The following is a 15,967-nucleotide window of genomic DNA, read 5'->3' as shown; positions in this document are numbered from 1 at the left end:
AAAACCAAAATCTGCAAAATCGAAAAAGTGGAAAATCTAAAATTTGGTTGTCGATGAACTGAAGAAACAAAAAAATGAATCATTGGAAGACTAAATTTAAAAAATCGAAAAAAATTTAGTTAATCGAAAACTTAGAAATAAGAAAATACGGTTCGAATCGAAAAATTAGAAAACCCAAAATTTGTAAAAGCGGAAAATTTAAGAATCGTCAATTTTTTTATTTCCTTTTTTTTCTACGTTTCTTTCGATTTTATAATTTTTCTTCAAATTTTCAATCTTCGATTTTTCAATTCCTCGATTTTCCAATTTTAAAATTTTTAATTTTGCAATTTTTGGATTCCCAGTTATCCGACTTTCCGATTTCTTTAAGTTTCAATATTTCAATTCCTCAAGTTTTCAACTTATTCTTTTTTGATTTTTCAATAATTTTGCAATTTTTCCATTTTTCTTTATTCGGAAAGTCGAAAAATCAAAAAATTGAAAATCAAAAAAACTAAATAATCCAAAAAAATTGAAAAAATTGAAAAACCGGAAAAACGAGAAACTGCAAAATCAAAAAAGTGGAAAATCTAAAATTTGCAAAGCGATGAACTGAAGAAACCAAAAACTGAAACATTTGAAGACTAAATTTAAAAAATCGAAAAAAATTTAGTTAATCGAAAACTTTGAATAAGAAAATAGGATTCGAATCGAAAAATTAAGTAGAAATCCCAAAATTTGTAAAAGCGGAAAATTTAAGAATTGTCAGATTGTTTTTTATTTCCTTTTTTTTCAATGTTTCTTTCGATTTTATAATTTTTCTTCAAATTTTCAATCTTTGACTTTTTAATTCCTCGATTTTCCAATTTTAAAATTTTTTAAGGATTCCCAGTTATCCGACTTTCCGATTTATTTAAGTTTCAATGTTAAAATTTCTCAAGTTTTCAACTTATTCTTTTTCGTTTTTTCATTTTTGATTTTTCAGTAATTTTGCACTTTTTCCATTTTTCTTTATTCGGAAAGTTGAAAAATCAAAAAATTGAAAATCAAAAAAATCGAAAAAAATTGAAAAACTGGAAAAACCAGAAACTGCAAAATCGAAAAAGTGGAAAATCGAAAATTTGCAAGCCGATGAACTGAAGAACCCAAAAAATGAAACATTGAAAGACTAAATTTGAAAATCGAAAAAAATTTAGTTAATCGAAAAATTAGAAAACCCCAAAATTGTAAAAACGGAAAATTTAGGAATCGTCAATTTTTTTTATTTCCTTTTTTTCAATGGTTCTTTCGATTTTCTAATTTTTCTTCCAATTTTCAGTTTTTGATTTTTCATTCCTCGATTTTCCAATTTTAAATTTTTTTAATTTTGCAATTTTTGGATTCTCAGTTATCCGACTTTCCGATTTCTTTAATTTTCAATATTTCAATTTCTCAAGTTTTCAACTTAACTCTTTTTCGTTTTTTTATATTTGATTTTTAAGTAATTTTGCAATTTTTTCATTTTTCTTTGTTCGGAAAAATATTCCAAAATTTGTAAAAGCGGAAAATTTAATAATCGTCATTTTTTCCCCTTTTTTCAATGTTTCTTTCGATTTTATAATTTTTTTTCAAATTTTCAATCTTTGAATTTTCAATTCCTCGATTTTCCAATTTTAAATTTTTTTAATTTTGCAATTTTTGGATTCCCAGTTATCCGACTTTCCGATTTCTTTAAGTTTCAATATTTCAATTTCTCAAGTTTTCAACTTATTCTTTTTCGTTTTTTCATTTCTGATTTTTCAATAATTTTGCAATTTTTCCATTTTTCTTTATTCGGAAAGTTGAAAAATCAAAAAATTGAAAATCAAAAATCTAGAAAATCGAAAAAAATTTAAAAAAAAGTGGAAAATCTAAAATTTGCCAGTCGATGAACTGAAGAACCCAAAAAATGAAACTAACTAAATTTAAAAATCGAAAAAAACGTAGTTAATCGAAAACTTAGAAATAAGAAAATACGATTCGAATCGTCAAATTTGTAAAGTCGTAAAACTGTAACAATGAAACAACGAAAAATGTAAAATCAAATATCGGGAAATTGAAAAATTGATTGTTTTTCTTAAATTATGATTATTATTACATATTTATTTAAAATAAAAACCAGAAAAATTGCAAATGAGTAATTGAAGGAACGAAAAATTAAAAAATCCAAAAATTACAAAGCGAAAAACTGAAAAATCCAGAAATCGAAAATTTTCACATTGAAAATAAGAAAAATGAGAAACTGAAAAAAATTAAGAAAAACCCAAAGCGAAAAATTCCAAATTAAAACTGAAGAAATGGAAAATTGAAAAATTCAAAAGTTGGGAAATCGAACGAGTTGCAACTCGTAAAACTGAAGAAACGAAAATTCGAAAATATTGAAATTCAACAAACAAATTATAACATCAGAACACAAAAAAATATAAAAATGGAAAAACTCAAAAATCGAAAAACCAAAAAAATAAACGGAAAATTGAATCATTGAAAAAGTAATGATTAAGAAACTTAAAAATCGAAAAAAATTAGTGAATCAAAAAGCTGGAAATAAGGAAAAACGAATCGAATCGAAAAATTGGAAAATTATTTAGAAAAAGTAATAATTTTATAAGAAAAACATTAATGTATCAAAATTTTCTTTAAAAAAAAAAAGCTAAAAAGAAGTACTTTTTTTGAAATAGTATACAGAGTGCTTCAAATTTTTGAATCAGCCTCTATGTTAAATAAAACTAAATTTCAGTTTTAGATTCCAATAAGGCATTATAAACAAATGTAGTAAAGATGATACAGAAAGAGTAATAATTTTATTTAAAAAAGCAAGTAAATATTCTGGAAAAATATATACAGGGTGATCAGCGATTTAATTGTAAAAGATTACTCATTTTTCTTTAAATTTTGAATTCCTCAAGCTGAAAGGAATGTTTCTATTTAGACAAGGTATTTCCTTCAAAAACCAGAGTTAATTTTTTTAAAAATAGAGGACCCTATATATGTTTCCGTAAATTTAAATTTTCCAGAACTAACGAGGACAAAAATATATCAGACTATAGAACCTTCTGGTCAGCAGTTTAAAAAGAAGTACAGTTTTGTTTAATAATTTTACAGGGTGTTTCAAATCTCTGAATCACCCTGAATATTATTGAAGAAGGCATTGATTGTTAACAAATGCAGTAAAGATAATACGGAAAGAGTAATGATTTTATAAAAAAGTCACAGTACATGGATGTGTAAGTAAATATTCTCAAAGATATATATACAGGGTGTTCAACGGTCTATACCATATACATTTTTATTTAAAAACTTATACCTACATATTAAAAAAATAATAGTAAATTTTAGACTTCAAGAGGAGATTGTAAACAAAGTTGTTACATTGTTTTTTTTTTGGAGCTTGTATAAATGGCGATATTAAGGTGCTTTCGTTGGAAATAAAATTCTTTAAGGAGAAACGGTGCGGATCCTAAACATGCAATAGTACAAATAGTAAAACTTAATCGATATATTCCAAAGTTACTATCACTAAAAGCCTTACAGAAACTGCAGTCTAAGTACGTTCTAAAACCCTCCAAGAACATCCCGCCTCCCTGCAAATAGCCCGACACGTAGTTTTCAAACAGTGCTTCTTTGTTTCAGAATTCTGTTTCTCCAGGCGACCGAGATAAATACAGATCGAGATCGCCTCCAGACGTGGAACAGGATGTCAAGCGACGGAAAGAAGATAAATTGGGTCATGTACGTAACAGTATCGCCCTTTTTTCCTCTCCTTCCCGGCATCAATCGGTAAACTCGCGATGTTTCTCTTTATCTCAAAAATTACGCGAAACTTAGTAAATAGCGGCGCGTTTTTGTCTCCCGCTCTCCCCACATCTAATTTATTAAGCTCGTTCCGGGGCCGAAGGGTGCGCGGTTTGTCAAGACCTGTGTCGATGACAAAGTGTCGGCCATGTTTTGTGCTGGATCACCAACTGATACGGATAAAGCTTAGGGGTTATAAATAAATGACGATTCTCGCCTGAGGTGCTCCGCTTCTCCCCCGTCGCCTGGGTTGTTGCTTGGCGCTACGTTTTGGGAAATTGCTTCCACGGAATTATGTGTATAGGAGAGGTTTTAATACCTCGACAGTTTCGCGATTGCGGAGGGAATCGCTCAGACAAAGCGGTTTTTAAAACGGGGGAAAGTTTGATTGTATTCGGAACAAGAAGCGAAATATACTCCGTTCACCGAATAGATGGACTTGTAAAAAAAATGTTTTTGAATGTAGTCGCGATCATTAACAGCTGCGATATGTTTGGTTGTAGCGCGAAAGTAATAAAACACATTAAAGATCTTATCATTGTTCCTACAACAAAATTGATTAAGTCTAGCTAGGCGAAGGCTCGTTCTAAAAATATGTTTCGCCGGTCTTGAATTTTGATTAAATTTGTAGCACTTATTTATTAAAATATGTTTTCGCAATATGGGCGGCTTTTCATTATAAACTCAATGTGAAAACACCGTAAAGGTTTTATTAATAATGAACTATAAAATTCGAGACCATTTTTTTCACAAAGAGTTCTTTTTTATGTTGCTTATAAATAGTGGGTAAACTTCAGCAAGGGAAATTTTTACTTCCTGTCTGTCTATCGCCTGTGTCAATTTTTATTAGACAGATAATTGTGCAACCGATTGTTGTCAAATTTTATGTGTCTTAACTTATCGTAAGCACGGCAAACTTTTATCCAAATATATCTGTTTATCCCCTCCAAAAAATTTATGACGTCTGCTCAAAATTTTCCCGAATAAATCCTACCTAAAATGTCAAAAAAAAAATGCAAATTTCCATAGTAACGAGTTAAATTCCTAAATCTGCCCGAAATGTGCAAAATCTGATGAGTTTTTAGTTGTGATTTATCGTTGCATTCATACTTTTTAGACTTGCTTATACAGGGTGACTTAAAAAAATTAATGAATGAATTATGTTGTTTTGTTGTTATTGTTATAGGGATTATCATAAAAAAATTAAATAAAATTCCCAATATTAAATCTTATAATTTTTCGAAAAAGCTTCACTAATTTTTGAATTTTGTAATTCAGCATTTTTGTTTATTTTTCTGTTTTATATTTCCAAAATGTTTCGATTTCTCAATTGTCCAGTTATTAATGAATCAGTTTTTCAATTATTACATTTTCTAAATTCTCGATTTTTCAATTTTTCGGTCTTGGAATCCTTCGATTTTTCAATTTTGTATTTTTACAATTTTTCATTTTTTTGTTTAAGTGTTCAAAATTTCAATTTTATATTTATATTATTCGTTTTCTTAATTTTTCTTTTATTCACTTTTCTGTTTTTGATTCTTCAATTTCAATATTTTCGCAAATCGTTCTATTTTCAATTTTATGGTTTTTTGATTTTCCAGTTCTCTATTTTTACAATTTTTCGATTGCTCAATTGTCCGGTTTTTAATTAATCAATTTCAAAATTTTCGATTTTATTTTTTAATTTACTTTTTTCGATTATTCAATTTTCCATCTTTCGATAATCCGACTTTCGATGTTATGTTTTTATAATTTTTCAGGTTTGCAATTTAATAATTTTTCGATTTTACAATTACTTACCCAATTTTTCATTTTTGTAATTCCTTTGGTTTTTCAGTTCTATATTTTTACATTTTTCGATTTCTCAATTGTCCGATTTAATGTTACGCTTTTTAAATTTACTTTTTTCAGTTCAATTTTTGATTTTTCAATTTCATAATTTCGCAATTTTTCAATCTTAAATTTTATATTTTTGAAATTTTTCAGGTTTACATTTTGATAATTTTTTATTTTTCAGTTTTATAATTTTGCAATTTTTCAATAAGTTTTTAAATTTTCAGTTTCATTAGCTATTTTAAATCTGATTTTTCAATTTTTATACATATTTTAAAATTTTTGATTTACCCAATTTAGTCCAGTTTTTATTTAATCAAATTTTCAATTTTCAGTGTTATAATTCTTCGTTTTTTGACATTTTTCGTTTTTTAAATTTTGATTTCTCAATTATCCGGACTTCGTTGTTCGAGTTTCCAATTTTTTAATTTTTCAAAATTTCAGTTTCTAATTTTTCAGGTTTTTGATTTTCAATGTCATAATTTCGCAATTTTTCGACTTTTAAATTGCTCGATTTCCAATTATATATTTTTGCAAGTTTTCAGCTTTCAGTTTCATAATTTTTCAATTTTACGGTTGTCCAATTTTTCGATTTCTCAATTATCCGGTCTTTAATCAATCAATTTTCATTTTTGGATTTTACAACTATCCAAATTTTGTAATTTTTTGATTTTTCATTTTGTCCGGTTTTTAATGAATCGATTTCTCAATTTTCAACTTTATAATTCTTCGTTTTTTAAATTAGTTTCTCTTTTTCAATTATCAGTTTTTGAATTTAATTTCAATTCAATTATCCGAATTTCTTTGTTTTTTTCCCAATTTTCAAAATTTCGATCTTCAATTTAAAAGTTTTACAATTTTTCAGGTTTATAATTTAATAATTTTTCGGTTTTGTTATTATCCAAATTTTCAGTTTTGTAATTTTTTGATTTTTCAGTTCTATATTTTTACAATTTTTCCATTTTTCAATTTTCAATTTTATAATTCCACGTTTTTTAAATTTTCTTTTTTAACTTATTCAATTTTCGATTTTTCGATAATGAATTTCATTTTTCCAATTTTTGATTTTTAATTTTTCAAAATTATTTTTTTTTTCAGTTTCATAATTTTCAATTTTTTGAATTTCAATTATTTAAAATTCCATTTTATTTTTCAAATTTTTGATTTTTCAATTATTCGACTTTCCCTAGTTTTTGATATTTCGATTTCATAATTTTGCAAATTTTCGATTGTTCAAATTTTTAATTTTAAAATTACGGTTTTTCAGTTTTGTAACATTGAAATTGTTTGATTTTTGAGTTTTATTTTTTACAATTTTTCGATTTTTCAATTTGTCGTTTTTTTTTGAATTTTCAATTTTATGTTTTAAAATTGTTTGATTTTCACTTTTATATTTTTCAGATTCACATTTTAATGATTTTTCAATTTTCAATGTTATAATTCTTCGTTTTTTGACATTATTCGATTTTTCAATTTTTTGATTTTTTATGTCATAATTTCGCAATTTTTCGATTTTTAAATTGCTTGATTTTCAATTTTATATTTTTGCGAGTTTTCAGATTTCAGGTTCATAATTTTTCCATTTTACAATTATCCAATGTTTCGATTTCTGAATTGTCCGGTCTTTAATCAATCAGTTTTCATGTTTGGTTTTTACAACTATCCAAATTTTCAGTTTTGAAATTTTTTGATTTTTATTTCCATATTTTTAAAATACTTTCATTTATCAATTGTTCGGTTTTTAATGAATACATTTCTCAACTTTATAAACATCCGTTTTTTAAATTTATGTTTTTTCACAAGTATTAAATTTTTGAATTTAATTTCAATTCATTTACCCGAATTTCTTTGTTTTTTCCAATTTTCAAAATTTGGATTTTCAATTTTAAATTTTTCCAATTTTTTAGGTTTATAATTTAATAATTTTTCGGTTTTGCAATTATCCAAATTTTCAGTTTTCCAATTTTTTGGTTTTTCAGTTCTATATTTTTACAATTTTTCGATTTCTCAATTGTCCGGTTTTTAATTAATGAATATCTCAATTTTCAATTTTATAATTCTACGTTTTTTAAATTTACTTTTTTAAGTTATTCAATTTTCGATTTATCGATTATGAATTTCATTGTTTCGATTTTCCAATTTTTTATTTTTTATTTTTCAAAATTTCGATTTCCAATTTTTCAAGTTTTGATTTTTCAATTTCATAATTTTGCAATTTTTCGATTTTAAAGTTGTTGGGTTTTCAATTTTATACTTTTGCAATTTTTCAGGTTTACAATTTAATAATTTTGGGATTTTGCAATTATTCAAGTTTTCAGTTTTGTATTTTTTTTTATTTTTCTGTTTTATATTTTTACAATTTTTCGATTTGTCAATATCTTGATTTTTCGACTTAATCATGTTCCAATTCAACGATTTTGTAATTTTTCATTTTTACAATTTAATAATTTTTCGATTGTACGTTGCACAACTATTCAATTTTTCAATTCTGTAACTTTCCGATTTTTTTAATTTTAATTGTTCAAAATTACAGTTTTAATTTTTCAATTTTTTTATTTTTCACTTTAATTATTTCACAATTTTTATATTGTTTTTTAACGATATACGATCTTTATTTTTTATTGTTCAATTATCCGAATTTCATTGTTTCGATTAGTTCTAATTTTTTGAGTTTTATTATTTCAAAATTTCGATTTCCAATGTTCCACGAGGTTTTTAATATTTCAATTTCATAATTTTGCAATGATTCGATTTTTCAATTTTGCAATTATCCAATTTTTCGATGTCTGAATTGTCCGGTCTTTAATCAATCAGTTTTCATTTTTGGATTTTGCAACTATCCAAATTTTCAGTTTTGAAATTTTTTTATTTTCATTTCTATATTTTTAAAATACTTTCATTTATCAATTGTCCGGTTTTTAATAAATACATTTCTCAACTTTATAAACATCCGTTTTTTAAATTTATGTTTTTTTCTCAATTATTAAATTTTTGAATTTAATTTCAATTCAATTATCCGAATTTCTTTGTTTTTTCCAATTTTCAAAATTTGGATTTTCAATTTTAAATTTTTCCAATTTTTTAGGTTTATAATTTAATAATTTTTCGGTTTTGCAATTATCCAAATTTTCAGTTTTCCAATTTTTTGGTTTTTCAGTTCTATATTTTTACAATTTTTCGATTTCTCAATTGTCCGGTTTTTAATTAATGAATTTCTCAATTTTCAATTTTATAATTCTACGTTTTTTAAATTTACTTTTTTAAGTTATTCAATTTTCGATTTTTCGGTTATGAATTTGATTGTTACGATTTTCCAATTTTTGATTTTTAATTTTTCAAAATTTCGATTTCCAATTTTTCAAGTTTTGATTTTTTAGTTTCATAAGTTTTCAGTTTTGTATTTTTTTGTTATTTTTCTGTTTTATATTTTTTCAATTTTTCGATTTGTCAATATCTTGATTTTTCGACTTAATCATGTTCCAATTCAATGATTTTTAAATTTTTCATTTTTACAATTTAATAATTTTTCGATTGTACGTTGTGCAACTATTCAATTTTTCAATTCTGTAACTTTCCGATTTTTTGAATTTTAATTGTTCAAAATTTCAGTTTTAATTTTTCAAATTTTTTATTTTTCACTTTAATTATTTTACAATTTTTATATTGTTTTTTAACAATATACGATCTTTATTTTTTATTGTTCAATTATCCGAATTTCATTGTTTCGATTAGTTCTAATTTTTTGAGTTTTATTATTTCAAAATTTCGATTTCCAATGTTCCGCGAGGTTTTTGATATTTCAATTTCATAATTTTGCAGTGATTCGATTTTTCAATTTTGCAATATTTTCTATTTTGCAGTTGTCAGATTTTTCAATTTCTTATTTTAAAATTACGATTTTTCAGTTTTGTAATTTTGAAATTGTTTAATTTTTCAGTTTTATATTTTTACAACTCTTCGATTTCTCATTTGTCCTGTTAATAATAAATCAGTTTTTCAATTATCACATTTTCCAATTTTACGATTTTTCAATTTTGTGATTTTACAATTTTTCATTTTTTTATTTTTTAAGTGTTCAAAATTTCAGTTTTAATTTTTTAAGTTTTTGATTTCGCAGTGTAGTTATTTTACAATCTTTCGTTTTTGAAAGTATCCGATTTTTCAGTTTTTCGATTTTTCACTTTTTTCATTTTTCAATTTTACATTTTTACAATTTTTGGATTTTTCATAAATTAGGCTTTTAATTATTCAATTTCTCAATTTTCAATTACATATCCGAATTTCATTGCTCCAATGGTCCAATTTTTTTATTTTTAATTCTTCAAATTTTCGACATTCAATTTTCCAAATTCTTCAATTTCATAATTTTCTCAAATTGTTCTGTTTTCAATTTTATGATTATCCAATTTTTCAATTTTATAGTTTTTTGATTCTTCAGTTCTATATTTTTATAATTTTGCGATTTCTAAATTTCAATTTTATAATTCTTCGTTTTTACTTCCCGAGCGTAAGCAAAGGAAGTATTGTAATCGAGTCCGTCGGCCGACTCTCTACTTTTACGTTTTCTCGATCTTTCATGACCCCTAGAAGACGAAGAAATAGGTCTCCCATTTCCGTCTGTCTGTCCGTCTGTCCGTCCGTCTGTCCGTCCGTCTGTCCGTCCGTCTGTCCGTCCGTCTGTCCGTCTGCCGTCCCGGATTTTTATTAGACAGATAATCTCCGAAAGTACTCGACCGATTGTTGTGAAATTTTGTACTTATATTAAGAATATCATGTAGATGGTAAAACGCTAACCAAAATTTGTCTAATCATCCCCACCACTAATGCGATGACGTCACTTCAAAATTGTACATAGTAAATGGGTTTTCAATTGTATAAAATAACATAGTCCTACACATGTAGTTTACAACTCTGAATCGACTTTTCACCCGAAACGTCCAGATTTTTGAAAAAAAAATCAAAATTATAAAACAACATTTTGAAATTTAATTTTTAATCTGCTAACCAGAATGCTTTGAAATGTTGCAGATGTTTTAAGGCTATAAAGAGCATCATAAATCTTTAGTCAAAAAATATTTGCTTATCCCCTCCAAAAACTTGATGACGTCAGCTCAAAAGTTTGTGGAATAAATCATATCTAAAATGTACAAAATATGATGAGTCTGTACTTGTGATCTATCACTCCATTCATATTTTTTGGATTTGCATATACAGGGTGACTCAAAAAAATTAATGAATGCGTAAATATATTTTATTGATTTAATCAGAAACTACAAAACCGAATGCTTTGAAATCTTGCAGATGTTTTAAGGTTATAAAGAGCATAATAAATGTTTAGTCAAAATATATTTGCTTATCCCCTCCAAAAAATTGATGACGTCAGCTCGAAAGTTTGCCGAATAAATCCTATCTAAACTGTAAAAATATGATGATTCTGTACTTGTAATTTATCACTCCATTCATATTTTTTCGATTTGCATATACAGGGTGACTCAAAAAAATTAATGAATGCGTAAATATACTTTATTGATTTAATCAGGAACTACAAAACGGAATGCTCTGACATCTTGCAGATGTTTTAAGGTTATAAAGAGCATAATAAATGTTTAGTCAAAATATATTTGCTTATCCCCTCCAAAAACTTGATGACGTCAGCTCGAAAGTTTGCCGAATAAATCATATCTGAAATGTACAAAATATGATGAGTCTGTACTTGTGATTTATCACTCCATTGATTTTTTTTTGGATTTGCATATACAGGGTGACTCAAAAAAATTATTGAATGCGTAAATTTATTTTATTGATTTACTCAGGAACTACAAAACCGAATTCTTTGAAATCCACTGCGAAAAAAAAAACATAATAGTCATGCAGTCGTCACGTTTCCGACAGCGAGGGAAGTACTGTCTAAACTCTTTAGACCAATTTTTTTAAGTGATCTAGTTGCCCGCGCTCGTAATGTTGGTTGCATAACCACCAAAATTTTATTATTAAATCTCACTTCATTACAATTTCGAAATTTGATTTATCACTATCACAAGCCCATCCAGCGCCATTTGCGACGCTCATCCTCGCTCATCGACCAAATCGTCGCGAACACGTAATAAGTCTCCTCATTTTTTAAGACAACGAATGCGGTGTCACTGTTTACCCATAAATCACAATCTGAATAAATTTGATGGCGCTTTTGTGTGTAATATCTCCTTTATGTCACCCCCGACCATCCCTCTCCGCCGTCATCAATCCCAGTCGTTCCGGACGCAATTATTTATCCCCCTCGCGCCGCCCTCCTGTTTGCAGTTCCGCAAAAATAATCCTCCATTACTACGATTGTAAACTCTACATCTACCTTCAGTGTTTAATGATCGTGCGGTGGGTGGCGGACTTGGCAAACAATTGCAGCTAATCGATAAGATTTCGTCGATGGGAGAAAAATGGACCATGAGGTGAGGGGAAAGAAGGAAAAGAGCGAATCGTTTTGTTTTCGACTGCTTTTCGATCCGCAAGATGCGGAGGCGGGGTTTAGACGACTGAGAATTTTAAGTGACGTCATAGCGGTTTTGGAAGGGACGGGTAAATTAATACGTTAAAGCGTTATATTTTGTAATTTTCGTTTAACAATGGTGTCCTGTTGCTTCGCTCCCCTAGCCTACATAAAAGCCTTTGTTAGTATTAGGTCAACATATGGTAACTCATGGGTAGCTGCTAGACCATGCCACGCTACGTAAAAACCATATAAAAAATTAAGCTCGAATATCGAAATTAAAGCGCAATTGATTATATACGAAGCTGAATTTTTAAAACCCGACATTTAAAACGAAATGTCAATGTTTCACATGAGCGTCCCAGTTATTCGACGATTTGAAGCTCATCAAGCCCGTGGACAAATTAATAATTCAGCCACTTTAAAAAGCTCATTTCTGTAATTGTCTTTTAATAGACTATATTTTAAACGACACGTTTTATGCATTTTCAATAAAATCAAGCCGTTTCGTTGGTATATATATATCTCGGAAAAATTAGCTTCGTTTTAGGTATCAAATTCTGCGGATTGTTTGTATTTCAAATAACAAATGCGAGCAAAATAGGTGTGATGCCAGTGCATCAGCTCCCGGAACCCGGCAAGAAATTAGATCCACCGAACAAATACTGTTGAGGTATTAAAAGCTCTCTTATATAATTCCGTCGAAGCAATTTCATAAAACGTAATGCCAGCGCCGAAACCAGGAACCGATGGGGGAAAAGCGGAGCACCTCGGGCGAGAATCGGCATTTATTTATAACCCCTAAGCTTTGTCAGTTGGTGATCCAGCACAAAACCCGCAGCGTCAAAAACAAATGGCTAGAAATATGGTACAAATTTCTAACTACAGCTTCCGGAGTGGGTCTTTAGAGGAAATTTAATGGCATGAAATGAAATAATAATGGATTCGGAATTATCACGGGTTTGTAGTTGGGAATTATAGCGGAGGCTATTTATCTCCTTCAAAAAATTGGTGACGTCAGGCGGTAGCCTTTATAATTATAACGCACGATGGAACTGTTGACTTTTCAGATAACAGTTATTTTTCGAAAAATTTTAAAATGTAAAACTGAAAATCGAACAATTTAAAAATGGAAAAATTACGAAATTATAAAATTGGAAAATCCAAAACTTGAATAATTGGAAATTGAAAGTTTGAAAAATTAAAATAAAAAATTGGAAAATCGAAACAATGAAGTGCGGACAATTGATAAATTAAAATTTAGTAGTTGAAAAAATGAGCAAAACGCGGAATTATAAATCTGAAAATAGAACAATTTTAAAAACTGGACAACTGAGAAATCAAAAAATTGTAAAAATACATATAAAACTCAAAAATTACAAAATTACAAAATTCAAAAATTGGATCACTCTAAAATAGAATGAAGTTCGGATAATTGAGAAATCAAAAACTGAATAATTGAAAAAACGAAACATTTTTAAAATGAAGAATTATAAAATTGGAAATTGTAAAATTGATTCATTAAAAACGGACAACAGAAATCGAAAAATTGTAAAATTACTAAACTGTAAATCTGAAAATTTGACAAATGAAAATCGAAAAATTAAAAAATCGAAATTATGAAATTAAAAAACCAAAAACTTGAAAAATTGGAAATTGAAATTTTGAAAAATCAAAATAAAAAAATTGCAAATTCGAAACAGTGAAGTTGGGACAATTGAGAAATTAAAATATAAATAGCTGAAAAAGTGATAAAAACGAATAATTATGACACTGAAAATTGAAAAATCGATTCATTAAAAACAGGACAACTGAGAAATCGAACAATTCTAAGAAATACATGTTAAACCCAAAAATCGAAAACAGAAAAATTACAAAATTGAAAAATTGGATTATTGTAAAATCTAAAAATTGTTAAATTGTAAATCTGAAAAGTTGCGAAACTATAAAACTGAAAATCGAAAAATTGGAAAATCAAAAACCGAAAAGTTAAAACTAGAAATTTTGAAAAATTAAAAATCAAAAATTGGAAAATCGAATGAATTGGAAAATTGTATGAGTGTAAAACTGAAAAATTGTGACATTATAAAATTGAAAAATTTATGACTTGAAAAATTGGAAATTGAAATTTTGAAAAATCAAAATAAAAAAATTGGAAAATCGAAACAATGATGTTTATTTATTTATTTTATTTATTTAACAGAGAAATTACAGAGTAGAGGAAAAAAAAATCCTATGGGTACTCTATACAAATTAAACTAAATTTTAAAGTTAACTAATTTAAAGTAACAGAGTTGATTCCCTTTTTGAAGATGATTGTAGTGGGTGCGGCGACTAGGGTAGGTTGTAAAGAATTCCACTCCTTGAAAACGCGATTGGGTAAAAAAAAATGATGTTCGGATAATTCCGAAATTAAAATTTAAATAGTTGAAAAAATGATAAAAACGAAGAATTATAACACTGAAAATTGAAAAAAAAAATAAAATCAGAACATTGGAAAACCGAAAAATTGCAAAAATAAAAATCTAAATGAAGAATTGAAAATTAGAAAAATTAAAAATTAAAACTGGTGAAATTTGTTAATCAAAAAAATGCAAAATTAAAAAATTGAAACACCCTTAAATTGGAAAATAGAAAAACTGAAATGGAAACGCGAAGAATTTTACATATCGTAAAATTGAAGATACAAAAAAAAATGAAAAATTGAAATTGAGAAAACAAAATATTTTAAAATCGGTAAAAATTAAGAAAATAAAAAACCGGAACGAAAAATTGCAAATCGAAAATTTGAAAAAAGAAAAATTTTAAATGGAAAAATTGCAAAATCTAAAAATTGGAACATCCAGATTTGGAAAATCGAAAAATTGAAAAATTTAAAAATGAAAACTAGCAAGGTTTTCGAAAAGTTGAAAAATCGAAAAATTTAAAAACGAAAAGTGGCAGTTTTCGAAAAGTTGAAAAATTGCGAACTGAAGTCCTGAAGGAATGAAAAATTGAAGCATTGATAAACTAAAAATTGGAAAGCAGAAAAAACGAATCAATTTGAAAAATTGGAAAACTTAAAAATTGTAAAATCGAAAAATTATAGAATCGTCAAAATTGTAAAGTCGAAAAACTGTAATATTGATCGAAAATCGAAAAATTAATAAGTCGAATAAAAATCGAAAAATTATAAAATCCTAAAATTGAAACATGGAAAATTTTAGAAATTATAGTTATTACATTTTTTAAATGAAAACAGGAAAAATTGCAAATCAAAAATTAAAGAAACGAAAAATTGGAAAATCGGGAAACTGAAAAATCTGAAATTGAAAAAATCTCACGTTGAAAAAAAAAGAAGATAAAATCAGAACATTGGAGAAACGAAAAATTGCAAATCCAAAATTTGAAGAAATGAAAAATTTTAAATTGAAAACTCGAGAAATTTTAAATGGAGAAATTGCAAAATCTAAAAATTGAAACATCCAAAAAGTGGAAAATCGAAAAATTGAAAAATTTAAAAATGAAAAGTGGCAGTTTTCGAAAAATTGAAAAATTGCGAACTGAAGTCCTGAAGGAATGAAAAATTGAAGCATTGATAAACTAAAAATTGGAAAGCAGAAAAAACGAATCAATTTGAAAAATTGGAAAACTTAAAAATTGTAAAGTCGAAAAACTGTAACATTGATCGAACATCGAAAAATTAATAAGTCGAATAAAAATCGAAAAATTATAAAATCCTAAAATTGAAACATGGAAAATTTTAGAAATTATAGTTATTACATGTTTTAAATGAAAACAGGAAAAATTGCAAATCAAAAATTAAAGAAACGAAAAATTGGAAAATCGGGAAACTGAAAAATCTGAAATTGAAAAAATCTC

General features: G+C 26.6%; 1 protein-coding gene across 2 annotated transcripts in view; it reads left to right on the top strand.

The window, feature by feature from the left end:
* LOC135142770 (protein groucho) overlaps positions 1–15,967 on the top strand; it is a 176,801-nt gene that overhangs the window by 146,950 nt on the left and 13,884 nt on the right. For both annotated transcript variants that reach the window (XM_064074516.1, XM_064074515.1), the window contains one exon: positions 3,628–3,726. In XM_064074516.1, coding sequence (XP_063930586.1) covers positions 3,628–3,726 — 99 coding nt within the window. The remainder of the gene's footprint in view (positions 1–3,627; positions 3,727–15,967) is intronic.

This window comes from Zophobas morio, unplaced genomic scaffold (genome assembly GCF_036711695.1).
Source record: "Zophobas morio isolate AGI-343-1 ecotype UQ-CSIRO unplaced genomic scaffold, CSIRO_AGI_Zmor_V1 ptg000054l, whole genome shotgun sequence".
Classification (NCBI taxonomy): domain Eukaryota; kingdom Metazoa; phylum Arthropoda; class Insecta; order Coleoptera; family Tenebrionidae; genus Zophobas; species Zophobas morio.
Note: the sequence above shows the minus strand (reverse complement) of the source record. Positions and strands in the feature narration are given on the sequence as shown.